The sequence below is a fragment of the Trichoderma breve genome, chromosome 3 (assembly GCF_028502605.1).
Source record: "Trichoderma breve strain T069 chromosome 3, whole genome shotgun sequence".
Lineage (NCBI taxonomy): Eukaryota > Fungi > Ascomycota > Sordariomycetes > Hypocreales > Hypocreaceae > Trichoderma > Trichoderma breve.
This window is the reverse complement of record NC_079234.1, coordinates 4,579,117-4,606,572: the sequence shown is the minus strand read 5'-3', so window position 1 is coordinate 4,606,572 and position 27,456 is coordinate 4,579,117. Positions and strand designations below refer to the sequence as shown.

At 50.4% G+C, this 27,456-nt stretch overlaps 7 protein-coding genes across 7 annotated transcripts; 4 read left to right on the top strand and 3 right to left on the bottom strand.

Moving 5' to 3' along the window:
* Positions 1-182: 182 nt before the first annotated feature.
* T069G_05811 (major facilitator superfamily domain-containing protein) lies at positions 183-2,010 on the bottom strand (the record flags this gene model as incomplete). The annotated part of the gene is made up of 5 exons (XM_056173021.1): positions 183-397; positions 458-562; positions 631-1,448; positions 1,518-1,772; positions 1,832-2,010. The coding sequence occupies 5 exons, from the start codon at positions 2,008-2,010 to the stop codon at positions 183-185; spliced, it is 1,572 nt and encodes a 523-aa protein (XP_056029879.1).
* A 2,426-nt stretch (positions 2,011-4,436) lies between these two features.
* Positions 4,437-7,850, top strand: T069G_05810 (fungal specific transcription factor domain-containing protein; the record flags this gene model as incomplete). The annotated part of the gene is made up of 7 exons (XM_056173020.1): positions 4,437-4,476; positions 4,525-5,361; positions 5,462-6,232; positions 6,338-6,357; positions 6,433-6,567; positions 6,626-6,750; positions 6,809-7,850. 7 exons carry the CDS (start codon positions 4,437-4,439, stop codon positions 7,848-7,850), a joined length of 2,970 nt encoding a protein of 989 aa, XP_056029878.1.
* A 965-nt stretch (positions 7,851-8,815) lies between these two features.
* T069G_05809 (alpha/beta hydrolase fold domain-containing protein) lies at positions 8,816-10,218 on the top strand (the record flags this gene model as incomplete). The annotated part of the gene is made up of 3 exons (XM_056173019.1): positions 8,816-9,055; positions 9,242-9,382; positions 9,451-10,218. 3 exons carry the CDS (start codon positions 8,816-8,818, stop codon positions 10,216-10,218), a joined length of 1,149 nt encoding a protein of 382 aa, XP_056029877.1.
* A 309-nt stretch (positions 10,219-10,527) lies between these two features.
* T069G_05808 (ABC transporter transmembrane region domain-containing protein) lies at positions 10,528-15,220 on the bottom strand (the record flags this gene model as incomplete). The annotated part of the gene is made up of 13 exons (XM_056173018.1): positions 10,528-10,554; positions 10,633-11,069; positions 11,146-11,264; positions 11,333-12,981; positions 13,041-13,749; positions 13,804-13,898; positions 13,958-13,996; positions 14,045-14,128; positions 14,196-14,531; positions 14,597-14,651; positions 14,718-14,802; positions 14,891-14,996; positions 15,071-15,220. The coding sequence occupies 13 exons, from the start codon at positions 15,218-15,220 to the stop codon at positions 10,528-10,530; spliced, it is 3,891 nt and encodes a 1,296-aa protein (XP_056029876.1).
* A 2,473-nt stretch (positions 15,221-17,693) lies between these two features.
* T069G_05807 (histidyl-tRNA synthetase domain-containing protein) lies at positions 17,694-19,378 on the top strand (the record flags this gene model as incomplete). The annotated part of the gene is made up of 2 exons (XM_056173017.1): positions 17,694-18,884; positions 18,947-19,378. 2 exons carry the CDS (start codon positions 17,694-17,696, stop codon positions 19,376-19,378), a joined length of 1,623 nt encoding a protein of 540 aa, XP_056029875.1.
* Positions 19,379-22,572: 3,194 nt separating this feature from the next.
* T069G_05806 (uncharacterized protein) lies at positions 22,573-23,841 on the top strand (the record flags this gene model as incomplete). Its single annotated transcript, XM_056173016.1, has 2 exons — positions 22,573-22,887; positions 22,954-23,841. 2 exons carry the CDS (start codon positions 22,573-22,575, stop codon positions 23,839-23,841), a joined length of 1,203 nt encoding a protein of 400 aa, XP_056029874.1.
* A 595-nt stretch (positions 23,842-24,436) lies between these two features.
* On the bottom strand, positions 24,437-25,857 carry T069G_05805 (protein kinase domain-containing protein; the record flags this gene model as incomplete). The annotated part of the gene is made up of 5 exons (XM_056173015.1): positions 24,437-24,817; positions 24,879-25,264; positions 25,319-25,475; positions 25,539-25,746; positions 25,814-25,857. 5 exons carry the CDS (start codon positions 25,855-25,857, stop codon positions 24,437-24,439), a joined length of 1,176 nt encoding a protein of 391 aa, XP_056029873.1.
* Between the last annotated feature and the right edge of the window lie 1,599 nt (positions 25,858-27,456).

Here is a 27,456-nt window from a genome sequence, read left to right as displayed (position 1 = left end):
TGAGAATGTGATAGCGCTTGCATATTTTTTTTGACCTTTCTGAACTAATCAAGGCTGGTCTACTCCGTAGACAACGACGATTGCCTGCTAACTGGTGCAAATGGGTATCTCGCTTAGTCGACTCCTTAATCAAAAGAGTCAATAGCCCGTACATGAATACATGAAATCCAACATTAAGACATTTATTCGCCCACTTCGCGATCATTATCCCAGTGTATGAAAGAGATGACTCTCCATTTCCACGAGTAATGTCTAATTTTCTTTCCCCAGAAATACAACGGGATCCACATAATGAGGACTCCCCCCGCAATTCCCGCCATGGCTCCAAACGCGTCCCGGTAGCCAGATAGATTGATCCAAGGGTTTGTTTCAAAGGAGAGGAAGAAGGCAAACAGGGCTGAAGTATCTTTTCGTTAGTAACAAAGACGTCTAGTGGGCGTTCCATTGATGGACTCACCTTTGAATCCTGTAACTGCCAGAGTAATTTCACCTGCAACCGGCCGGTACGAGTCAATGACATAGACGATACAAATCGTGTTGGCTTGCGTGATGGAGAAATTGACTGCATCTCATAGTTAGCGCCAACAGTTGTCTTGTAAAAGGCAAGGACTGGCAAGTGGTAGTTCTTACGGAGACCTATTCCTATGGTTGGACATATCCAGTGAAGCTTGTACTGGATACCGACGCCATAGAGGACCAGAGCAAGCGGGGCGGTGATTGCAGATATCATGACTGCTGGTAGCCGCATTTCAGGTTCTCGAATACCGCCGTTTCTCTTTGTTAGAATATCTGCAACCTTATCCCCAAGGTGTCCTCCTGCAGGTAGCCCTAGTAAAGAGCCAATCACGCCAGCAATATAGCAAAGTCCAACCTGGTAAGATGCAAAGCCATACGTCGTATTAAATGCCGAGGCTGAGTTAGACGAAACCGCCACGAGAAACCCGATAGTAACGGCCAGGGCAAGAGCAGACCACAGCACCGGTGGAAGGACAATGAGGCCAAAGGGGCGAATCATCATCTTGAAGAGGTTCTCCTTGGTGCTTGCGGCCTTGAATACTAATAGGGTTTCGAAATAGCTCATCTTCTTCGGGGAAGACAGCTCTCCTTGGGTCGTAGTTGAAGTTGATAGATCACTAGGTGTATCTGCAGGAGGCGAGCTATAATCTTCGATCCGAGAGTAGCTGGTCTCGGGCACAGTAAAGAGTAGAGCAAGAAGAACAAAGCCAATCAAGGCAGAGCCAACCTGATAGATAGTTCGCCAAGTATGATGAATCGTGATGAGGCCGGAAATCACCAATCCTCCCGATGCCCCTATGGATAAGAAGCAGGTGTACGCGGACATGATCCTGCCTCTTTCGTGGAGAAAGAAGATGTCGGCAATGGTAATGGGAGCAAGCGTCTCCGCTGCACCGGCACCGAATCCCATGAGGATTCGGCCTGCCAGAAACCTGGTATACGATTTCTCAAAGATGAGCCATACCGCCGTGGCAAAGTAAATCATATAGCTCACGACATACACTGGCCGGCGGCCCCATTTGTTGGCCACAGGCACCCAGATGATGTTGCCCAGTCCTATCAGCAGAGACGTGGTGGTGAAGAAGTAGGCCGTCTTTGGAATGGCGGACGTGACAAAGGTGCCATCAGCCAAGGAATCTGGGAAGAAATCGGCTGCCGTCGCCGGCACCGCGATAGCCGGCCCGGCGGCAAGAAAATTGGACATGGCCATCGTCAAGCAAAGAACCCCGGCGACGTAGTACTTGCGCCATGGTGACCTGAGATGGACAGAGTGGTTAACTGGAGAGCAGAGCAGCTGCCGTGGGTATTAACCTACCAGTTTAAGGGGTCGTTGGGATCGGAGGACGGCGTGGGAACCAGGATCACGGCATTCGTCTCTGGATGAACAAGGCGTAGATTGCCGAGCGTCCTCTTTCGGGTCTTTTCTTTTTCTTCGAAGGATTCTTCAGCCTGTGGATCCAGCGCTGGAGCTATGATATCGTCTTGGACAGCCATGATTGAGGGCACAAAAAGTGGCGAGAGGTGGCTTCCTCGACAGTTCCCAAGGGTACAGAGATTAGAAGAGAAATTTGAATCGGTGTCATGAGCTTGGCATCTTTGAGGACTGCTCGCGAAGCTGGTCCGGGGATCTGGTCAGAGGAGCCCCGTGAGCACCCTGGATACTGCCAGGTTCTGAATGGGTGGTGAATATCACCTGGGACATATGTATGTACATGTAAGAAGGTACCATGAACATAGGCTCAAGGACACGGGAGGCTCCTCAGGGGTTCCGTGCCGCGGAGTTTCTCAAAAGGGAGGGTAGGGTTGGGATGGTGTTGAACGAACTGAGACATCTTTGCCCTATGACAGCTAAGTCGAATTCGATATGCCAATGAGAATCCACAAACCGCCACCAAATATTATTTAGGGAAAAGAAGCAAGGAAAATTGCATCTCGCAAGGCTTACCGTGGCGCCAATCTTAGCATCCAATAGTGCCGGGGAGGGGAAAAAGAAATGGAAGAGAGCCCCGTAGGTGTAGCGTGTCGCCCACTTAATTACTGATACTGATATTGCACATGTACTTACAACGTGGAAGATATAACTGAAGATGCCGAACCTCCAGTAGTACAAAGTACGGGCCTATTCTGGTAATGCCACCTATTTCTCCATACGGATAGATACCCGTAAAAGAGATCCCAATTTGGAGACTGCTTACGAGTACTACAGGCAACGACGCGAATTGCTGGGGACCAACGTGTGTCGAGAGGTCGGCAAACTTAACGACCGGGGGCGGCAACAGCAAGGGCCGTTTCAGTATCCCTGTACCCGCATTCTGTTTGCCGATTGCTATTGTATTCCAAGATGCGACGGCGCCACTGTGTTTGATGTTGGCTCGAGTAGCATTACTGATGGTGGCCGATAGGCCTCAATACTACCTTGAATTATTACTCGAAGTAATACCAGGCCTTATTGGGTGTCTGAGTGACAACTATCGCTTCTGTGTGTGCCGCTGATTGGATGCCATACCTTGACGTGTGCTCGACGTAAATCTAATCCCAGTGGCATCACGTTTGAGATTGACAACTTTAGCCTGATATGATAACATACGAACACATGTACATACCCAGAGCCTTGCCAGATCAACTCCCGAGAACCTCTGCACTACCGGATATCTCCGGCTGCCCTGTTCCAAGCCGACACGCCACAAGTAATAGAGATTGATGGATAATTCTTTACCAGGCGGCAACGGGCTGCATGACATCGAGCGGTCCGCTGGTGGCGACTGCTAGGTAGTTTGCCAGAGTCATTTGCTTGTCGGAGTCCAAAGTTTGTCCCCAGCTTTTGAATCCATCTAGACCTTCGCGTGCCGAGATTTGGGTTAAGCTTTGCTAGGGCGGCGGCCACTAACAGAGTTTTGCAGCACATACGCCTAAAAGGCCCCCAGCTGAAGAAGCCGGTGTCCACAAACACCAATCAACGACGGACTCCATCCGTGAACAGAGAAATTTTAGTAGGTGACCTGGACCAATTACTGCCATCTGCCACGCCTGTAATTCCGGGCAAGGCCCGAGGCACGCATTTACCGCCTCCAGCTTGCACTTATACGGCATCAGTACGTATGGACAGCCTGTAAGGGCTCCAGCAGCACCCCAGATTGGCCCCCACGCACCCTCGGTGACCGCAGAAACGGCCCTGAAATCTATGCAATACTCCAGCTGCGTCTTCAGCCCTGGCTTCGAAGCTCGTCTGGGCCCCTTTCGACTCAACAAATCTTCCGATGTTCCACCGCCCTCACCCTCACCACTCGTACGGCACGGCACGGCTATGCCCATTGGTTCTGGTACGAGGTATTTAGTACCGGCACTTGTCCGTGCTACGCACCCGCTGTGGCGGTACTAGTACCACTAGCGACGGCTAGCAGCCTCTGAAACCTCCATGGAGACGTACGTACGTATGGAGTACGCGTACTCAACCTCGACAGCCACAAGTTGATCTCAGCTCCACGAACTCCTAGCAGCAACACTAACACGACGACCAGGACCCTTTAGCAGTATGCCAAGCTTCCTCGCGCACACCAGCTCGCGCCCAACCTACACGCGACGCCTTGGACAAAGCGTCTAAGGAACCGCGTAGCGCCATCTGTCTCTCGGTAGCTCTGATCGGCTTGTGCTTGGATAGCATCTTATTAGAACTTAGTATTCCAGCTTGCTCAGCCTTACCGGCACCGGCGTTGCCTTTGCTCCGGCCCCTCTGGTCCGGGGGTTCGCCTTTCAGCTTGTTACAACCCTGAGCTCGAGGCGGCGCCTTCTCCTAATCCCCAATTCTATCCGCGAGGCTGTCCTCCAATCTCATCCTCGAAGGGCCTTGATGTGGTCTTAAACCCTGCCAACCAGATTACCGGGTGGACTCGGGGCCTCCGCCGCTCCGTAGCCAGCACGCAATGGCCGGACCATCTCTATCACACATCCTCGATCCCATGGGTCCGGGCAGCGATCCTCGGCCACTATCTGCGCCTGGCTCTGTCCCAGCGCCTTTGTCTGAGCCTGTTTCTGCGCCTCCTCCGCCCTACCCGCTGGCACAGCAGCCTGTCGCTGGCTCCGATGCTGCCGCTACAAGTACGGTAGGCTCCGCGCCGTTGAATCTTGCTGGTACGGCCCATGATCACATCGCCATGCCAGCAGTGCCGCCGTCAACGACAGCTCCCGGTGTTACCACTGCCGCCGCCGCTGCTGCTGATGGTGTAACTCCTGGTGTCACTGCTGAACCCTCAGGATCAGGGTCGAACCAGAGCCACCAAAACAGCAATCCCTATGCTTGTCGCGACTGTGGCCGGACTTATTCACGGCCAGAGCACCTTGTTAGACATGTCCAGACTCACACTCTGGGGCGGCGCTTTGCGTGCGAAATCTGTAAAAAGACATTCGCCCGGAAGGATTTGCTGAGGCGCCATGTCACTAACCATGAGAACGACTCGCCCTTGAAGCGTGAACGGATGGTTTCATCACCAAACTCCAGTCGCGTTACCCAGGCTTGCCGTCACTGTGCCGTTGCTCGCGTGAAATGCGATGAGGCGAAGCCGTGCAGGCGCTGTGTCCGCCGTAGCCTGCCCTGTTCTTCTTATGAGACCAGCCCAGGCACTGTTAGGCATCTTGTCCATCTTCCAGCGGGCGGGCAGGATGCCACGCAGACTCGTCCAAGCGGCGCTGCTTCTGTAGGATCCACAGACTCCAACTCCACACTTCAAAATGCCTCTGCAAACTTCATCCGCGACAATACAACTAGTAAGAGCAGCCCTCTGTCACAGTCTACGTCATCAAGACAAGGCGACAGCCAGCTGACCACTCCGGATACGGGGGTAGGACCAGGTAAGCCTCGTGATTAATCTTCGGAAAATGAATATTGGATCACACATGTATGCTGTTTTCGATTGGGGGCGCCAAGACTGACAATGAACCCCCTTTCTAGGCAGTATTACTAACAACCCAAGTCAACCCCATGATCCTTCAAGAACTGGCTCAGGTCCTATGGAGTTCAATAACATCCCTTTCTTTGACTTCCTTCGCGATGTCCTCTACCCTCAGCCAGTGGATCTGTCACGGCCATCCGAGTCTCAAGGTCCAGCCGTGTTGGACTTCTGTGACGATATGGATATGGATCTGACAGAGATGGACTTTGGCCTCCTGGACCATTGGAACCTGGATCTGGACGATGGCTCTCTGATAACACCCACAATGACTGGTCATAACCCGCAAAACTCATTGGAAATGTCTCAAATGCGGCAGAATCTTGCCAACGTCTGGGGGGAATTGCCGTGGAAGTGGGACCCCACCACCAAGGACAACGCCTACACTGAGCAGGGTAATCTTCCCGTATCAGCCACAGATGTTTCCAATGCTCAATTCCAAGAGGTCAAGAGACAACTGGAGCGAGTGGTTGATCAAAGACTGAATCTTCCCAGCCGCGACCAGATTCTAGCCATTGTCTTGAAGACTTGTCGAGATGCTTCCACGGCCGGCCGGGTGGCCGCCTCTTTTCCAACAGTCGATGTGATGGACACAATGGTTCAAGCCTTTTTGGCGGCTCACCTCCGTCAGGTATCGACATGGATACACTATCCCACCCTTAAGCTGAATGCGGTATGGCCTGAATGGATTGGAAACGCTGTGGCTGCTGGCGCTGTCTTGATGCCAGCTCCGACGTTGCGAAAGTTTGGATTTGCCGTTCAAGAGGCAGTTCGTAAGTGGAATTCCTTTGGCTCTCTCTGCTTCCTCTGCCCTTTCCTTCATCGATAAAGTTGTGTGTGTTGAAGAGGCGTCATGAGCTTATACCAGAAACTACTAGGAATTACAATACCTGCACGAGTAAGATACATTTACACCCAGCCAACGATCAGATGTTCACCGAAAGTCCGTCCCATCATCTAACTCATGTGACAGTTTGAAGACAATAACACAGCCATACAAAACCTTAGTCTTGTCCAATCCCTCATTCTGGGGCAAGATATCGGCTTGTGGAGCGGCAACCGCAGGAAAATGGAGATCGCCGAGTGCCATTTAGTCATTCCGGTAACAGTATGAGAAACTACACACTGCCAACTTTGTCTTCCGTACGATTAATCAGTGCTGCTAGATGATGCGATATCGTCGGCTGTTCCAGCGATGTATGTACCCCGTTATCACGGTCGAGCCCTCCGATGAGGGCGAAATACTAGAACAAAAGTGGATGAAATGGGCGGCTGCGGAACAATGGAAGAGGTCAGTTTAGGATAGGCCTGCTCCTCATCGATCTGGTGCTAACATGAAAGGGGGAAAGGCTCGTATTCCACTGTTACATCCGGGAAGCCCAAATATCCATGACAGCGTTGACGAATCCATGCATGTCGTATGCCGAGTTGACGCTACCTCTACCGGAACAGAAAGACCTGTGGTCTGCGAAAACAGCGTCTGAGTGGAAGGCCATCTATTTAACGAGATCTGTTGGACCGAATTTAAAGGCGCCATCAATCGCCGACATGTACAGAGACCCACGTCAGTTTGCTGACAACAGCACGCGTATCGATATGCAGCTGTCCGTCTCTGTTTTCCTTCACGGCTTTTGGTCAATGGTTTTGGAATACTCTCAAATGAGCGTGGTGCACCAATTTCGTAGCTACTCCAAAGAAGTGTCAAACCCGATGCTTAGCTCAAGACGTCAGGAGCTCATGAGAGATCTGCAGTCGTTTCAATTTGTTGCGTCAAAACTGCAGGATGTTTCTCCTCAGGAGCATGTTGTCTTGTGTCTTCTTATGATGCACCTGCACGTATCCTTAGACGACCTGCAGATCTTTTCGGGCAAGCAAGGGGAGGAAGAGGCCCGCCGTATGTACCCCATTCTACAACAATGGACAGCTAGCTCCGACTCCTGGCATGCAGTCTATTGCGCTGGTCAGATCTTTCGACATGCCAAGCTGTTTCCTTCAGGGTCCTTGAAGGATTTCTACGCCATAGCAGTCCACCATGCCGCGCTTGCTTTGTGGACATACGGCGTTGTGTTTCGAGCCAGCCAGCAGCAAGAAATGCCATCGCAGTATGGGTTTGAACCTATGTATCTGGACGACGGCGATGCCACAACGATTCAACAGTTTTTGAGTTTCGGACAGGGGCGGCCTTTTATCCAAGGGCCTGCAGGATCGAGCTCTGGCGCTGCGCCAGGCGATGCATCGGTTTACGACCCTCGTGCGTGTATGGATATTGCACAGGAAATTTTACAGGCCAACTTTCGACGGCCTCAGGATGCCTTGCCGCCTCTTGTAGAGAATCTCTGCCAGCTAATTAAACAGCTTGGAAACGCAGCTTGGGCGGTTGGATTGGGGTAGTCGAGTCGACTGTATATTTATTGGAAAGCGTTTTCCCTTGGCTCGTCACTAAGGAGGGGATATCTTGCATCGTTTTATGATACCCGGGCGTGGGGGATACTGGCGTACAACGGACAGCATGCAGTGTAATGTAGATTGATTGCATATTAGATGGATGGATGGATATATGCATTATACGTCGAGCTCGTATATATTTTTTCTAGCTCATCTATACTTTTTCTGTTTTTTTGCATCACACAGATGGCTAGCGAGTGTTGTATTGATTGGTTGTCAGCCAATTCGCCAGGCAGAGCCACGTGCAGGCCTAAGTCGAGCCTTGGATCCATTCGTCAGAATCACTGACGCTCTGTGAATGTCATTGCTCCATGTCGTTAGCTGTAGTGCTAAATATTTGCATGTGCTTATAGGCCAAGCAGCACAAGCTTCAGCTGCCCACAGACAACAGCCCCCCACCAAGCCTAAGCTAAGAGAAGACGGCGCCCGTAGCCCGCTATCCTTGAAACGAACACTTTGGCAAACAGACTTCTGACAGGAGCAGCGAGGCTGAGTGAGGATTGGTCATCGCGGTCTCTTGCATGTGCTTTTCCCTCATTCATGAACCATCGTCTATAATCCTGCTGTGTCTTGTGCTCTTGGTCTTCGTTTTTTCTTTTCTCGACATTTTGGTGAGAACCTGGTGATTGGCCGCTTTCCCCTTTCCTCTCCCCCACTGCTCAGCGATTTAGATACTCGTATTATATCGTCGTCTTGCCTCTCACCTCATCTCTCTTATCTACAAACACATCACTTGGAAATCAGCACGCGACGGATTACTCTCCAATATCATTCGTCTGACCGCAACTATCGACAGCAATAGCACCATAACATACGCCAACACAGCACAACACAAAGACTTTCAAGATCTCTACGGCCAGCGGGGCATTTGTGGTCACCCGTACATGTGATCGCGACAGTAAGGCAGGGCCATGGATTCCACATCCAGCTTCCTCCGCTGGTCGCCGTTGTCCCAAACCGCCGTCGCAGTCACGACGACGGCCGTTGCCACAACGCTGCTCATATTTGCCAGATCAGCGCTGTGGCCGCGATGGGGCAAGGCGCTCCCGAACCCGCTCAAGACGGCGATTCCGGGAACGCCGAAGGACGAGATTGATGGGCTTGTTTATCGGCCGGATGCCTTTCCGGGGGCGAGGGATGTTGATACACCAGTAAGTGGCTCTATATACACTATTTGGGGGGAGTATTGGGCAGGTGAGATATGATGAGATGAAGTGGGACGAGATTGGATGAGATCGGACAGAATGAGATGAGACGAGACAAGAGAAGAATAGCGGAGAAACCTATCAAGCATGTAAAGGCAAGGGTTGAAGCTAAACTTGATGATTTTCTATCAGTATGGATCCATCCGCGTCTACGAATTCGGTCCCGAGAATGGCGAAAAGGTCTTGCTTGTCCATGGTATCAGCACCCCGTGCATAACTCTCTCCCGCATCGCTCACGGACTTGTCGATCGTGGATGTCGTGTGATGCTTTTTGTAAGACAAAAACCACCCCCACGCCTCCAAATGGGAAGTGCCACGTACTGGACTAATGATTGCTACAGGATCTCTTTGGTCGAGGCTTTTCAGACGGCGTTGGTGACCTCCCTCACGATGAGCGCCTCTACACTACTCAGATTCTTCTCGTGCTTGCCTCTAGTCCCCTTGCCTGGACCGGTAATGATGCTTTCCGTCTTATTGGGTATTCTCTTGGTGGAGGCATCGCCGTACACTTTGCCACTTCGTTCCCTCACCTCGTTTCATCGCTTGTTCTGCTCGCCCCCGCCGGTCTCATTAACCCCGAGGATTTTGGTGCCATGTCTCTCTTCATCTTTCGGTCAGGCTTTGTACCAGAGGGACTTCTCGCCTACTTGACACGGTCTCGTCTGCAGCAACCCATTGCATCGGCCAGAAAACCCAAGGAAGCCTCCGCAACTGCATCGATGGCTGAAGTCGCTATGGCAGAGACCTCCGGCACTACCGAACAGACAGATGGCACCATTCCCCTGGAACAGCACGTATTGATGTATGTCAGATGGATGGTTCTCAACCACGCCGGCTTCATCCCCTCGTTCATGTCATCCATTAGGCATGCGCCCTTGACGCACCAGCATGATAGCTGGAAGCTTCTTGCCCGCCGGAAGCCTGGTACAACTACGGTTCTATTGGCTCAAAACGACGAGCTCATTGATGTGAACGACTACGAGCGGGAAGCTCTTCCACTCATCGGAGGAAGGGACAATGTAGTTTGGAAAGTTCTTCCCGGCACTCATGATTTTGTCATGACACATTCTAATAACATTCTCAAGGAGTTGGATGAGGTGTGGCAATAAAGTGTTGGCAACATTCAATGATTTAACAATTTTGATATTTTTAAACAAGACATCACTAGCGAGAAATTTCAGCGAGAGAGTAAGAAAGAACTGGCGCCTTTGCTCCAAGGGGGCAAGGGTGCATTGATTTGAAGAAGAGATTTGTATCCATGTCTGAGTAAGAGTTGCGTTGTTAGACTTTTCACAAAACAAATGCTCCAATAAAATGAAAGAAAACCCAAAAACCAAGTCGTCTGTTTAACCTCAAATGCCGATTATGTATAGTATATAATGTATGTTCTCCCAATAACCTCTGTATTCTTACAAAAATTACCTGTCCAGAGCCTGGCTTTGACACTGTTTCACCACGTCCGTTAGCAATCGGCCATAAATGAGGAGAGATAGAAGTTGAGGAGAAGAGGAGAAACGACTCACCATTTGCCAATAAACGCCCTTCTTCTTCAACAGTTCGAGATGGCTTCCCTGCTCAAGCAGCTTGCCCTCTCCCAAAACGAAAATGACATCCGCATTCTGCACCGTAGCCAGTCTATGAGCAACCACAACCATTGTGCGGCCCTTTCCGGCTCGCTCAAACGCAGCCTGGACGAGCTTCTCGCTCTCGGAATCGAGCGAGCTGGTGGCCTCGTCAAGGAGCAAGATCTCCGGGTTTCGAATGAGCGCGCGGGCAATCGCGACGCGCTGCTTCTGGCCTCCGGAGAGGGAAACACCGCGGGAGCCGATGTTTGTGTTGTAACCTTCTGGGAGGGAGACGATGAAGTCGTGGATGGAGGCGTCGCGGCAGGCTTGGTGGATTTGTTCGTCGGTGACGGTGGTTTCGTCAACGCCGAGGATGATGTTGTCTCTGAGAGTGCCTGTGATGGGGACAAAGTTCTGTTAGCTCAGGGACTTTTGTTATTGAATGATGTGAAGTTGTTGGAGGGAACTGACCTTGGAAGAGGGTTGGTTCTTGTGCTACAAGAGAGAGATGTTTGCGGTAGTCGAAGATGTTGACCTCGGCGATATCCTGGCCGTTGCACAAGATACGACCTTTGTCGAGATCATAGAACCTGTTGCACACAAAAATATTAGTTCCTATAAACAGAAATTGTTGCTCAGATGCTTCCGCTTGACTGACCGTTCTAGGAGGGAAATGATGCTCGTCTTGCCACATCCAGATGCTCCCACAAGAGCTGCAAACTGGCCCTTCTCAATCGTCAAGTTCAGTCCACGGAAGACAGGAATGTCTCGAGTCGGGTACTTGAAATGCAAATCCTGCAATTCAATTTTCATCCCTCCCTGAGACTCGGGGAGACTCTTTGCTCCAGAGCTCTTGCCTTGGATCATAGTGTCCCTCGTGTTTAAGATCCGGTTCGATGCGGCCGTGACCTGCGCCGCGTTTGGCCCAAAACCGAAACTCTGACCAGCCGACTCGGAAGCGTTCATAATGGCCATGAAGCACACAAGATAATTCTCAATCTTGTACTCGCCGCTGACCAAAAGGCGGCTTCCATAGTAGAAAATGAGAGACTGGCAAGCCAATGTGCAGCTGTCGGCAAATCCAAAGAGGAGACTAACCCAACGAGCCTTCTTGAAAGCCGTCTTAACATGGCCATTGCACAGTGTTTCAAAACGTTGCGATATAGGGGCCTCCAGGGTCAAAGATGTGACTGTTCTAAAGGCACCAATCGATTCGGAGGCAAACTTTGAGCTTTCTGCAAAGACCTCGTTGTTCATCTTTTCAAACTGGATTTCGTACTTGAAACGCCAATACGATGAGGCGAGAAGAATAGGCATGACGACGGCAGCACCGACTAAGGCTAACTTCCATCCAAAGGAAAAGGCAATGGCAATGGATCCGGTGAGGTTGAAAATGGCGATGTAGACGCTGGCCATGTTGGCGCCCATGAGTTCCTCAAGTCGCTGGGGATCTCCCGCAGCACGGGCTGTCATGGTACCATGAGAATGATCCTCATCGTCGAAGAAAGATGTCTTTTGGTAAAGAATGGCTTCAAAATACTGTTGCTGATATTTAGCTCGAATTATTGATGCCATCCGGGTAGAAGAAAAGATCGTTCCAAAGTAAGCGCAGCCAACGCCGATGGCCAACACCAACCACATCAGGGACCAGAACCGGCTCTCGTGTAGTAGTTCCTGTCCGGTAAACTGAAACACCACAATGAGTTTGGCAAACAGCCAGGCTTGCAATGGAACCGCTGCTCCAGCACAAGCGGCAAAACCCACCGTCAGGAACATCAAATACCAGTGGCTTTTGGTTTCGTAGAATAGGCGGCCGAAACTGTTGAAGATGTTGCGTTGTTTCTCGGTGTTGTCGCTTGTCTGGGCTTCGGCTTCGGTAACGGCATGGCTTTTTTCCCGGGCTATATCCTCATAAACATCTTCCTTTTCATCGCTCTCATCAGATTGGGGCGATCCTCCCAAAGACAGTGCTTGAGCCTGGACGAGGCCAGAATAGACACCGCCATCCAGGGCGATAAGGCTTTCGTGGGTGCCCTCCTCTACGACTTTTCCTTTCTTAATCACGATGATTCGGTCAGCTTTCTTAATTGTGGACAGGCGGTGGGCTATCGTGATTGTTGTCCGGTTTTGGGCCACGCGGTCGAGGGCAGCTTGGACTATACGCTCTCCTCGAACATCGATCGCGCTGGTCGCTTCGTCAAGGATAAGGATCTTTGGCTTTCGGACGATAGATCTCGCAATGGCAATACGTTGACGCTGACCACCGGAGAGTTTGGCACCACTGTCACCAACAATAGTGTCGTAACCCTAGAATCAGATTGAAAAGTCAGCCTTTGTAAGTTCAAAACGGAAGATTCTCAGCTGACCTGTGGAAGCTTGTCAATAAACTCATCAGCAAATGCTTCGACACATGCATCCTTGACCAATTCTCGTTTCTTCTCTTCAGACTCGCTCTCCCATTGCGTGCCAATCAAACCATTCGCCACGTTTTTGAAGATTGTGTCGTTGAAGAGGAAGGGTTCCTGCTGGACTAATCCAATTTGTGATCTCCACCACTTCAAATTGATGTCGTCAAGAGCATGACCACATGTTGTGAGTGTACCACTGAGTTTCACCGGTGAGCCCGTTTCTTCTGGTTCTTGCGCTCTGATCTCCTCTGCTTCCTCCTCAACCGACTTCTTATTCTTATTCTTCTTCTTCTTTTCCTGTTCCACGGCTTCCTCAATGACGTATTGTTCCTTAAGAGTATACCATCTTTCGATCAGTCCTACAACCGTACTCTTTCCCGAACCTGAGGGGCCAACAATGGCATTGATTTTACCCGACTCGATGCGGAGATCCAACTCGTCTAGAATTTTGACATGGGGACGGCTCGGATAGGCGAATGTGACTTTATCGAACACAATATCTTCCGTAGCAGAAACATCTGGTTCCGTGAGATGACCTTTATTCGGCTGGGGGGCGTCTATCACAGTGAAGAACTGGGCAGCGGCAACTGTAGCTTTACTGACAGCTAGAAGAGGGGTGGTAGTTCGTTCCAGGGAGAAAACGACCATCATGACGGACATCAAAACGCTTTTCAACTCAGCATTGGGCAATCCTACGTATAATAGAAGTAGATGAACTTACATGACAATCGTTCCAACGTTATCAATTCGGCCTTCAGCCACGGACTTGGTTCCATACCAGAATGCAAGCGCAAAGGCGGAAAACACGCTGAAGAACTGCAATACGTTAACAAAGCTCTTTGTGTGCACTTTGAAGGGGGCTGGAGAATCTTTACAATGAGCCCAAACTGCAGGGACATGAAGGGAGCTGTACGCTGAGCGTGCCTTTTGGCTTCCTCGACAGATATTCCGTATTTCTTTACCATGCGGCTCTCGGCGCCACACGCTGCAATCATACGAATGCTAGCAAATGTTTCGCTTGCGACGGCAGAGGATTTTGCTTCAGCCTAGTTAAGGAGGTTAGCTTATTCTTGACAGCGTGCTATCGTATCATTGAATTGAAGTACCACTTACGAGAGTTACTTTTCCGTGGCCCTTGACAATGATCGGCAGCAGCACTGATACGGTGAGGGCAATGAAGAGAATCGCCGAGGAGGTAACGAGCGTGAGGGCCCAATTCCGAGTAAACGCAATGATGATGGCAGCAACAATTGTGGCATTGTACTCAAAAAAGACACCGAGCTTCTCCGAAATACCAAGCTGCAGCACATTGCTGGTAGATGTAATTGTTGTAGTAGCATAGCCGGGAGGCATTGAATCCAAGACATGTATGCTTTGACCCAACAGTGCTGTCAAGTAATGCAGTCGGATAGCTGAGGATATTCGGATTCCAATCATTCGAAAAGCAAACTATTTAGATGCAATACGCTTTAGTAATCTCGCGGTTCGAGGGGAATAAGTGTAATAGGTCGCACCTTGTTGATATAGTTGAGTCCTAGTCGACCAAGAAATAGAGCAAACATGTATAGACTAGCAATGATTTTGTTTAGCGAGTTATATAAAAAAAAAAAAAAAGCATAGAAAGCAGTTACTGACGATAGTTTATCCGCCCTTTTGCGGAAGCCATCCTGACCTAGGTTGGCAGCGTTGGTAAAGTCGCTTATACTTCCAACGAAATTACCTATAGCAACACTGTGAGTCTCGTGTTTATGGCGACCTGCACGGAATGATGCACAAAATATTAACGCGACGCCTCGAGGAAAACATACCAAAGACTACGTTCATCAATGGCAACGTGATGCCGGCGCCAATGGAGGCAAAGACGCCGGCAGCGTAGGCGACAAAGTCCCATTTTGTTGCGTATTGGAAGACTCGCTATGAGAAGTGAAAAGCCAGTATTGATTAGCAGCTCAGCAGCTACAGCCGTTTTGCGTATGGTTGGAACATACCACATAGTCCTTAAAGGAGGCTATTCGCTTGGGGCGACCTTTTGCTTGCTTCTGCGCTGACTCGGCGGTGGCGGCATCGTCAACAGAGACGTGCTTCTCGGCCTCTACAGTTATAGGGCCGTCTGGCTTCTCAATGTCGACCTTTTCCATCACGAAGCGGCGAGGATTTTGGAGCCGGAACGGATGAAAGAGACACGGTAGACGAAGGGCATTACATCAATGGGATTTTGAGAATGGGAGGAACAGAAGCACAGGCGATGATGCGAAGCAAAAGTACCAGGGTATGGTATGTACATGGACCGCCTAGGTTAGCTGACCATTTGCAAGCCGATGAATACGACTTTGGCGGGACTTGGCCGCGCTTCGGGCCCTTCTGGGTCCCGGAAGATTAATTAGAGGTGGCTTTAAGGGATTCAATCAAGAACGATGAATGCGGGCGAATCGCAGTGGATACTGTGTTTGCCCCGGGTGTCTTCTCCAGAGCTAAAACGAGGCAGCCCATGTGGTGTGTATTTTAAGTTCGTCTCGTTACGTGTACACGGTGTCATCCCTGTATGGATGCCTAGCAAAAGGCGATCGGTTGATTTGGATCTGATTCAACACATGTCTATGATGCTCGGTTTTATCCGCTGGCGGTGTGTGATGCGTACCTGTATCGCCACTACCTGCCTATCTGTGCTATCCGTCGAATAAGCACTGTATCTACTAGCTGCAAACTTCATCTCGACGGAATATCACCAATATCAGACCACACCTACAGTAGGGTTTACAAAGCAAAGGACGGAGTGTACAAGTCATCAAATGTTAGGATATGAGGTACCTTTGCTTCGAGTTCAGCAGGCAGTGCAGCTCTGCAACGCTATGCTTAGTTGCAGTTAGGTCCCAGGCTTGTTAACATGAAATGCTGTCCTTAATTTCCCATTATTGCCAGGCTAGCTCATTCTCAACTCCATTCGGTTACCCACGTCTAGGAGAAAGCCATTGACGATGAATGAATGTTCGTATCTATCAATCTGAATACATGTCTTTATATGAAACCCCTCTATTTGCAGTCCTATTTACCATAATAGACAGCCCGTATTACGCGTAACGCTGAGGCGCATAGGAATGGTATGGCAGCACACACATACCTGAATCTCGCTAGCATTAAGTCGCGCTTCAAGGCAGCAATTCTTCCTGCAGGCATCACTCCAAAATGTCTTTGCGCTGCTGACGTGGAATCACGCCGAGTGGCGCTGTCGCACTGCTTGATGAGCTTGATGTCTCATAGAGCTAAGAGGTCGGCAAACTTGAGATTATGTATGCCATTCGGAGCACTTTGATGGCTTTGAATCTCTGCGCCATGCTAGTAGATGTCCCATTGAAAGCCTTCAGTGGCGCTGTATTGTTCAGTCTGCAAAGGCTCGGTTACAGCGCCCGAGACGTATACTTGCCATTTAAAGTAGGCGGTGATAGAATGGGAAAACATGCACTAGATTGACCACGCCGTGTTGGGAACGTGATAGAAGACACTGGCATGCACACACCATCCTATCGGAGATGACATCTTTGACTCTGTCGGGTTGCTCCTTGACCCCGAAAAGCCGTTCATCAGGCGCCACATGGCGGCTCGCTTCGCTGAGGGTAACAGTGCTCAATCCTTTGTAACAGCAGGCTTGAGGAGTCAAGACACGCAGCCTTGGATCTAATATTCTACGACAAAAGACATTTGTGCTGTGAGTCACGTAGCATAATAGTGGTCCCTTTTCATGCTCCTTAGGTAGTTTCGAGATACTATCCTGACCCCAAGTTGAACAGGGCATTTGAGGCTGTCCCAAAAGTCGCCGGACCCGGAGATTTTCCTAAATGCAAAAGGTACCGGCCAATGTTTAAAGATGAAAAACAGAAGTGGGATCACGAAGCATTAAGCATATATTCCTTGTGTTTCTGATTGCCTACCTATCTTTCTACCCTGAATAGGTGGACATCTGTGAACTGCTCTCGAACGGGCTTAGTTCCGCTGCGCTGCTAGCATGACTTACATACAGGTACGTACCTGTATTCTGGAGAAGGCGGACCATCTGCCACTTACAGGCCGTCTCTGCCTTGGATATTCCTCAACTCGTATCTAATATGTACGTCAAAGAAGTTTTTTATGATATACAGCTAATAAAACCCTCACGCGGCGTATTGTGAAGCTCAATAAAGTAGCAACTGCATTGCGCTTTATGTTGCTAGATCACGCATTTCTACCTGAACTCTGTGTTTATCGCATTTCTTATCGATAACAAAATTCCGCACTTTCTGCCCCGCCTGTCGAGCCACCATCTAAACAGCGCTGATGACTCCTGCCACAACTCCAGGCCTAATTTTTCCCCTCTACCCCTCGGATGAAGATTGCTTTGGCTGCATTTAGGTCTGTTCGACCATATCGGCCATTGTCGCAATTGCAAGGACCAAGACTTGCGACTCCTCTCTCTCTCACTGTCTCTCTCTATCACTCACAAGCACCAGCCGTCGAGATGGCTCCCAAGACAAAGTTCGAACTGAAAACGGCCAAGGGCACCAAAGATTGTAAGTTGTGACTCTTCCTCATTGTAGAAGAAAACTCCAAGCTTACTCACCCCACGGGAATGGCAAGGACATGGTCATCCGAGACAAGATCTTCAGCACCATCACCGAAGTCTTCAAGCGCCACGGCGGAGTTACCATCGACACACCCGTTTTCGAGCTCAAGGAGATTCTGTCTGGCAAATATGGCGAGGATAGCAAGCTCATCTACGACCTCGCCGACCAAGGTGGCGAGCTCTGCTCGCTGAGATACGACCTGACGGTTCCATTTGCCCGTTTCCTTGCGATGAACAAGGACATCCAGAACATTAAGCGCTATCACATCGCCAAGGTCTATCGCCGAGACCAGCCTGCCATGACAAAGGGCAGGATGCGAGAGTTTTACCAGTGCGATTTCGATATTGCTGGTACCTACGATGCCATGTTGCCCGACGCCGAAGTCATTCGCATCATCACTGAAGTCTTTGAGGGTCTGGGATGGAACGGCGCGTACACCATTAAGCTCAACCACCGCAAGATCCTCGACGGTATCTTCCAGGTCTGCGGTGTCCCGGAAGACAAGATCAGAACAATCTCTTCTGCAGTTGACAAGCTTGACAAGCTGCCGTGGGCGGATGTCCGAAAAGAGATGACCGAGGAGAAAGGCCTGGCAGAGGATGTTGCTGACCGCATTGGAGAGTGGGTTGTCCTGAGAGGCCGCCACGAGCTGCTCGAGAAGCTGCGCAACGATGAGAAGCTTTCGGCGAACGAGTCCATGAAGCAAGGTATTGCGGATGTCGCTCTCCTCTTTGAATATCTTGAGGCCTTTGGCGCCCTCGATAAGGTTTCGTTTGACCTTGGCTTGGCTCGCGGCCTGGATTACTATACCGGCCTTATCTACGAGGTAGTCACCGAGGGCTCTGCCCCTGAGGCTACCCCTGGCTCAGAGGATGCCGCAAAGCCAAGCAAGAAGAAATCCAAGGGCAAAGGAGATGATGAAGATCGGTCTGACGACCCCACCATCGGTGTTGGAAGCGTCGCTGCTGGTGGTCGATACGATAATCTGGTCGGCATGTTCTCTGGAAAGACTCAGATTCCGTGTGTTGGCATCTCATTTGGCGTCGACCGCATCTTCTCTATCACCAAGGCCCGGATGGCGGCGGACAAGTCAGCCGACCAGGTGCGCGGTAACGAAGTCGATGTCTATGTCATGGCTTTAGGTGGAAAGGGGCTGGTCAAGGAGCGCTTGGAAATCTGCGCAAAGCTGTGGCAGGCTGGAATCAAGGTAGGAGACTCTATTCCCACTAATAACTCTTAGAATAGACGAGGCTAATAGGGCATCTACAGGCGGAATTCCTATACAAGGCGAAGCCCAAGATGCAGGCTCAGTTCAAGGCTGCGGAAGCCAACGGTGTGCCCTTTGCCATCTTCATCGGTGAAGACGAGCTGGCTCAAGGCAAGGTCAAGATCAAGGAGATGGGTCTCAAGGACGGACACCCTGAGAAGGACGGAGTACTGGTAGACACAACGCGCATGGCGGATGACCTGAAATACCGGATACAGCGCAAGCGGGAATTGGAGAGCATTACGATACAAGCCGAAGGCCTCAAGGTTGTGGGCGGCGTCAAGGGTGAGACAGCCAAGCCAGCAGAGGCTCCTAAGGAGGAGGAAGCCCCAAAGACGGATGAAGCTCCAAAGACGGAGGAGGCTCCAAAGACAGAGGAAGCCCCAGCAGCGGATGCTACCACCGCAGCTCCCACCGAAACTCCGGCATCATAGACTATCTGGACAAAAATGAATGAATGGAATAGCGTGCAATGGCGCAATTTGAGTAACATAACCAGACGGCCTCATAGTGAACTACAAGATGACTGCGGAGTGGACCCAGCTCTGACTGGAGCTGGTACAAGCAAGTCGGCCACAGGGTCGGACCTAGCCAAGTGGTCAAGTATGTAAAGTGTTATACTCGTCATGACATCTTTCACAGCACACTGTTAGTTCACGGAGTTGATGTGACATGTGAGATGACGCTTTAGGCAATAGATAGTAGGTGGTACTACGAATATAAAGCACAGTTATGGAAAGCAAAAGAAGAAAACCAGCCATTCGATTTACATGATCTCCGCGGCTTGCTTAGCGGTTGGGTTCTCAATTGACCGTGTTAGGTTGACTAGGTACCTAGTAGTTATGGAGATAAATCGGGGGAACCCAACACGATAGATTCTCGATCTGCAGTTGGCTGATAGGAAGAGCAGTCTGTTATCTCGCAGACGATGACGGCTTATTGAAGCGGTAGTGCTACCATGGCTCATTCCGTGTGGAGTGTCTGGCAGCATCCGAAATGATGTAGAGAGGCATCGGCTGAGCGGTTCATGCGTACTAGGTAGTATCATACATGTATTCAAGGAACTAGTACCGTGACTGAAGCCATTTACATATCTGGTGCTACTTGGTGCTACCAATTGTGATCTACTGCATCTCAAAGGGCCCACGATTCTCCTAACATGGGGTACCCGGGCAACGAAGGACGGGTATATCTCATTAAACAAACTACTATCAAACGGATATAACCCTGATGCTTGTCCCGTGGTAGACATGGACGGATTCCGCTTGGACGCCACGTTTTTCTCGATTTTTAATCTCATACGGAACAAAAATCTTGGGGTTCTCCGCAGATGTGTGATTCATCAAGATGAGTTGCCTAATTTCCAGCGGTCCCAACACTGATGTAGGTAGAGAGCTGAATTTGCTCGTACATGTGACACCCCATCTACCGTTCCCGGTAATTAATATGAACACATCGTTGGCGGAATGATGCGTTACGCAGAGACCGCGAACCTTGAGAGGCGGTACGGCTTGTACACGGTGATACGGAGAACACGGGAAGTAAAGACAAAGGTACTAAGCACTTCGTTTGGGGCCCCCTTGGTCGGGTGTTCGCACCTGAGATTGAGATGGATACGAGGCACGAAGCCGCACTCACCAAACGCGCGAAGTAAGAAGCACGGACTGCAACCGCCGCACCGCACCAGCATCGTAAGAGAGAACGGCGAGCAAGGACTGGCCAATGGAGCGGCCGAAACGAAGCTGTGACTGGGCGAACGGCCGACTAACGGGTCGGGCTATCAATTATCGGAAGCTGTACGAGTACATAGCTGCATGTACGAGTACTGTACTGTTACTGGTAACAAAAGGCGAAAAAGAAAAGTGTGGCTTTCAGTTTCTTGTCTTACTTTGCGGCCTTTGTACTGCAGGGATAACTGTGGCCGGTGACTTTTGGACGCGGTTAACAGTTCCGGCTTCCGGTGGTTTTTCTTTTCCTCATTTCACTTTTTTTATGCTTTTCTTCTTTTGGTGAGTAATGCTCCGTACTTGGGCCCGTTCTCGCGAAGTTGGATGGTGATCGAAACGGTGGGCTTTGGTGTACTTGTTGGTTCTTGTGCCTGCGTTGTGAGGTTGGATCATGAAGCAAGAACGCGTCTTGCACGAGGTGGAAACTGCCTGGGGAAAAAAAAAAAAAAGTTTCACACCGGGACAGTATTTCGTGCATACCCGTACATTCCAAAAGAGAGAGACACGGTAGTAGCCTTTGCCTGCTTGGATCTATGGGTGATTTGTCTCATCAGCGCAGCTCCGTTGGGGATAAGCGTAAACGGTCGAGCCTGCCATGGTTCGACGCATGGATCCCTTCGTACCTGCGCAAAGTCGGTGCCAGAATCCTTTGGCATACATGTTACGTTTGTCACGGGACATGAATGCCTGAGGAACTGAGCGAATGCTTTCCGGGCGCTACCAGGTAATTACAATCACCACTGCAGTTATTTCCTGCCTGGAACCTTTGACTAATACAACAACTCGCGGACAACACTCGATCCCCAGTCATTCATAATTTCACTGCAGCAGCTCATTCCGCGAGAACCACAATTTCTCCCAGGCAAGGGCCCGGGGAAGCGGGATCCAGGGGGGAGGGCCCGTTAGCGCGGCGTCCAGTAGCCTGCCAGAACGGCCAACCGGTACGGCTACCGCAGCTGTCCGGGATCAGATTTTGCTGTGCAAGGGGGATAGGGGGGATGCGACCAGGGGATGCGACCGGGTGTGAACGTTAGCAGTACGACCTACAGTCCGCATGGGGATTTCACCAGGCTCCCGGGTCCCTATTGTCGTGGTGTTGTGAGAGCAATGAGATCGAGGCATCGTTGCTACCAACGGGCACTCCGCACAACAGCGATGCGAGAAGAGGCATAACACGATTTGTTAGCAAGGGACATTAGACGCTGAACCAATTGGAAGAAAGGGAACCTAGTCGAGAGGCAACAGAGAAAACATGAAGGCAGGAAAAAGAAAGAAAAGCCTTTCCCGTGGTGGCGGGACTCTGAACCCCCCTCTGAGACCCCCCGGGATGCCGGCTGGTGTCTGTGTTGCATCTGCCAGTCTCAGATGCGCCCGAGCTTTTTTTCCTCTCTTTTTTTCTTTTTCTTTGCCCTCCTTCACATACTCGACTGTTATCGCCATTTCCACGCTCGTTGTGCAAACCAGTCCTTCTTTAAAAGCCCTACCTGCAGTCTCTCCCTCCCTTGGTGGACCGGTTTTTGAAATCGTGTTTCTACCAACTTTCAATCCTTACTGTCTTGCATACTGCCACTCTTTTCTTCCCTTCCCTGCCTCTCATTAGCATAACGAGTATACTTAATTCTCTCACACTGCGGCTCGAGTCCACCCGAGTAGTTTCCTTTACATGAATACATACTACTCTTCATCATCCACCACTACGCTCTCTATCTCCTCTTCCAAAGCTATTCGCTATCTTATACATACACGCTCCGGTTATTAATCATCTCTCCTGTCTTGACCACGCTTCTACGACATTGTACTTTCACGTACTACTTCCGATCTCTCGATACTCTATCCAATACGGCAAACCCTCGTTCTAAAAGCCGGAGTCATCTTCATCAACAAACAAACTCTCCTTCACAATGCCGGGCCTCATCCCCCTTCGTATGAGCACGCTCATTTCACCTTCAAAAATCACATTCTCTTTCTCAGACGATAAGTCCGACTACACATCATGGGAACCAACACCATACAGACCAAGAACACACGAGGTGGAGCATAGGCGAGCAGCACGAGAACGAGTAGTTCCCGAGCCTCTCATCGTTCCTAAACCAGCTCCCACAACACCTGCGCAATGGAAGAAAGCTCTATCTGAGGTTAAGAGGGACTTTGCCAATCGAAAATATCGGCAATGCTCTATGCGATGTACTGAGATTCTCGATGACGTGAAAGACTCGGTAAGATATAATGGGCGACCCAGTAGAGAGCCTTGTTACAGTTTCACTAACACGATCACTTCCCAGAACAAGCCAGAGACTGCATGCCTCATCTACATCCGCTTCTATGCCGCCTCTGCTCTCGAGATGCAAGTGCGCTCCCTACAACACAACTCTCCTTACAGGACAAAGCTCCTCCACCAAGCTCGCCACCACTATCGTGTCGCTGCTGATCTCATCAAAGAGGATGAAGCTGCTAAGCGACGTCCCTCATCGCGCTCTCTCTCTCCAATGTCCAGCCTACACACTCCTTTTGGTTCAGACGCTTCAGTCTCCACAGTCTCTACACGAATCTCATCTCCCTCACTATCCATCAGCTCACTGGATAGCTGTCTGAAGGGCCGCAACAGCCGGCCCAAGCCAAAGAAGCGCGTCGCCTTCTGCGATGTACCCTCTTATGAGCCATCATGCGAGCCATCATACGAGTCTAGCTACGAACCACTGGTCCGACCGGACTCTCCCACCCTTGGTTTTGATGACGACTGGGGCTTCCGCCAGCCTACTCCTGAACCTCCGGCCCTTTACCCGCAGCCCATGCAGCTCGAGTCCGGAAGGCCGCAGTTCCCACTCCCTTCTCCCACAAACTCTGAGTTTAGCACTATCCCAGACGACGACGATAGCTATTTTGATACCCCTACCACTGCAGATAGCTTTCTCCACGCCCGCTCTGTCCACCACTACTGTACCGTGCTCTCAAGCCTGCAGCGGCAAATCGCCTCTCACCTGGAATGGTTAGAGCGTGACATTGCCGCAGCAGAGAATCCCAAGCCTACTCAAATCCTCAGTGAGGAGATGCGTGCTCTAGAACTGCGCACGCGCATCGAGCGGCTGAGGGCCAACGGCTGGAAGAGACAGCGGTTCGACTTCCGACGGTATGAAGCCCTTCGGGAGAGTGCCATGGCGGATATTGTCTGAGGCAAAATGGAGAAAAGGAAAAAAGTAAAAGTAAAAGTAAAAGCAAAGCAAAAAGTTACATATTGGTGTTCTGTTGTCATTTATTGATTGGACTTTGCATTTTGTATTGTTTGATTGCATTTGGTCTTGTTTCACTTGAGCTATCTGGGTTTTGATGTTTATTAGTGCTTTTTGGAGCTGCGGCGAAGGGCATCGATAGATATTGGAAGTGAGCCATGTGTGCTCGCTATGACAGGATTCATGGAGAAACTGTATAGATATCTACGTTGGACAGGATAGAATAAAAGGACAAAGAATTACTTCAAGAAACATGCTAGTGAAGGTTCGAGAAAATGCAAAAAGCAGATATAAATATCAGGAAATATTAGGCAAGTTAGACACCTAAACAAATATTGTTGACTGTGAATCTCCAACTGATTTTGTTCACCTTCCGATCAAAATCCTTCTCTTGCTCTCGACCCGTGGGTAAATGAAACTTTTTTTTTCTGAGTTGCGAATGACTGAACGGCAGTGTCCAATAATAGGCAAATTCGACCAAGTAACTGAACAAAACAGGTAGAAAAACTAAAGCGCACAAATGACACTTGGCTCATATTCAGGCTTCATCATTGAAACTCTTCCTCTTGGCCTGCTTGGCAAGCTCTTCATCTGTGATTTCGGCCTCTTTCTTGGCTGCATGATCCGCTATCGCAGCCAGGGCCACTGATCGAAACAATGAGCCATCCTTAACCTTTTCTCGCAACACGCTCGTTTTAGAAGGGGCAGGTTGTCCAGGAATAGCATCCTTGGCAGCTGCCATCTCATCGCTGTCAGAGTCTGACTCGGCATCCTGGAGTTCGGCAATTCGTTTTCGGAGGCTGACGGCCAAGATGGCGTGCTTGAGTTTTGCGCGTGCTTCGCGAGCCTTGCGCAATTCGGGCAGCAAATCGTGGTCGGTGGCGTTCTTACCACTGAGCCAGATATGTCCAAGTGCTTGCTACAGTTTCATACAATAATTAGTCCAGTCGAGATAGCATCATATTCCGAAAGTGACTAACCTCAGCCGTCCATCTGCTGTTGGGGTCGGGCACAATGAGAGAGTTGATAAAATCTTTGGCGTCTGCACTGACATCCTTCCAGTACCTTTCGTGGAAGATGACGGACCCCCTGGTGCACTCCTCGAGTAGATCTTGAAGGTTCTCACTGCGGAAAGGAGAGTAGCCGCAGAGCAGGGTGTAAGTGATGACACCGAGAGACCACATATCCACAGGCTTTCCGTGGCCTTGCTTAGCCATCACCTCGGGAGCTGCATAACCGAAGGAGCCAGCCATCGTCTTCAAAGTCTCGTCTTTGCTGTCGAGTGTTTTGGCAATACCAAAATCGGCCAGCACCAGATCGGAGTCTGCGTCCTGTGTAACGTAGATGAGGTTTTCCGGCTTTAGATCTTTGCACATAAAGTTAGTTGGTGTACAACAATTGTTGATCTCTGGTAACTCACCTCGGTGAACTACGTTGTTCTGATGAAGATAGGTGACAGCGCCTAGCACCTGCTTAATTGTTTGAGAAGCATCCTTTTCGGTGAATTTTCCCTGGTCGCAGATTCGATCGAACAACTCTCCACCGGTGGCGAGTTGAGTGACAATGTAGAACTTATCCTATATACCGCCGTAGCATTAGTCTCTCCCCTAATACCCTCCTATTTTAAGCGAGAAACGTACTCTCGATTCGAACCAGTCAACAAACTTGACGATGTGAGGATGCTGTAATCGCTGAAGGAGGTTCAGCTCGTCATACACCATCTGCTCGTTGCCTTTGACGTTCTTTTTCAGAATGATCTTGATGGCAACCTTGCCGGTAGGGCCATCGGCCTCGCGCACGACACCATAAGTGCCTGCACCGAGAGTTCGTCCGAACCTGTATTTTGCTCTGTGTTATAATATCGAGCCGTTAATGCTGAATTCAATGTCGGTGTTGGCTGAGGCAGGTATCGTACTTTTTCTCATAGCTCTCGGGTTGGCCATGGAGGCGGTTTAGCATGCCAGCGACTAGATGCGGAGGCGGTGCTTGTTAGGAACTGATTCTTAGACGAGAAAGACGGCAAACGCCGCCTGAGATAAACACAAACTGCGACACATCTGGCACATGCGCTCAACTCATATAGAAGTTTGCCATGTCCCAGTGGCGGCGGTGTAAGAAATGCGACTTACAACTCATCTTGGAGGCTGGCGGGGTATCTTTGGAACGCGAGAAGTGGTATTCAAGTCGAGTTTGCGATTCAAGCACAGTTCAAGCCAGCGATCTGCTCCGAGATCTGGCCGAGGATATCTCCCAATTCAAACAGCAGCAAGAAGCAGCCGAGGAGAAGATGCGGGAGGGGCGACAAGAAAAGGATGATGGGACAGAGCGAGAGCTGAAGGAGCTACAGCGGCAGCTGAGAATAAATACGACATGCAAAATATGTACTCCAGTCTCTCAGTGCTACTACTAAGGTACCTACTAGGTAAGGACCCGTTGACCTCAAGCAGCCCCTCATCAGGTTCTAGCCAGACTGGCTGTCAGCCAAAGGGGCACTAGCTCTGTACAAAGTAATACATGGTGGAGATGGGCCAGAGGAGAAAGGGTGGGCGGACGATCCATGGCCGGCTGCTAAGCTGTAAGGCAAGGCAAGGCTATTTTGCATGTGGATAAGGAATGGAGGTAATCGCGACGCTGGGCTGGCCCGAGTCCGTTGACGAAGCCCAGTACCGCACAAGTACTCTCATTGACGGTGGGTAAAGAGGTATGTGTTCGTTTAGAGGGGCGCCCCTAATGCTAAACCGACTGTCGGTTTCTATCTCCAACCCGACTACTGTACAATCAAGGTACGAAGAACTCGCACAACCTTGAAGGCCTCCAGTGGGCGAGCTTAAGTTGGCACCAGCTAGACAGAAGCGTGAGGCTCATCCAGGGGTTAAGCAAAGAGAAACCGGCATTCTGGCGGCTGTGTAAGTCGGTGCTCTGTCGGGTTTCTTCTCTCGAGCAAACCCCCACCCAAAAGTACTTGCCCTGGCGCATTGGCACCAGTAGCAGACAGGTTCAGGCCGGCAATTCTTACCAGGGAGGGAGCAAGCCATTCGCTGTGCACGGCTGATGTTTGTGGCTGTGCAGCACAAGATGGGATTTTCATTCGATATCGCCTACGATACATGTGCAAGTAAAACACCACAAACACCCTCTTCGAGGGAATAAAACGTCACTGTACTTCTAATGAACTAGACGATACAAAGAGCCAAGATGTCACATTCGCTGGGCCGTGGCTCGGCCAAGTGGCATCAGGCCGAAGGCCAAGCCAGCCAACCAGCAAACAACCAGATGCCATCAATTTGTTGCCGACCAGGTTGAGACACGCTTAGGCTTTGTGAGAGAGCGGGTAGGCGGCCTCCATCTCATCTCTGGGATGCCAAGACGCGGTTGCCGATTCGTCTAAAGCGGTTCCGAGATGCCTCAAGGCCATTCCTAGGGCTGATTTGGGACTTCACTGCAGGCTATATTGAAGTCCCATTGACGCGATAGCGAGCGGCCTCTGAGCGGGTCGCGTGCCCGATTAGATCGAAGCGGCTGCCTCACTCCAGAGTTACGGCCCTCGATTTCTCTTAG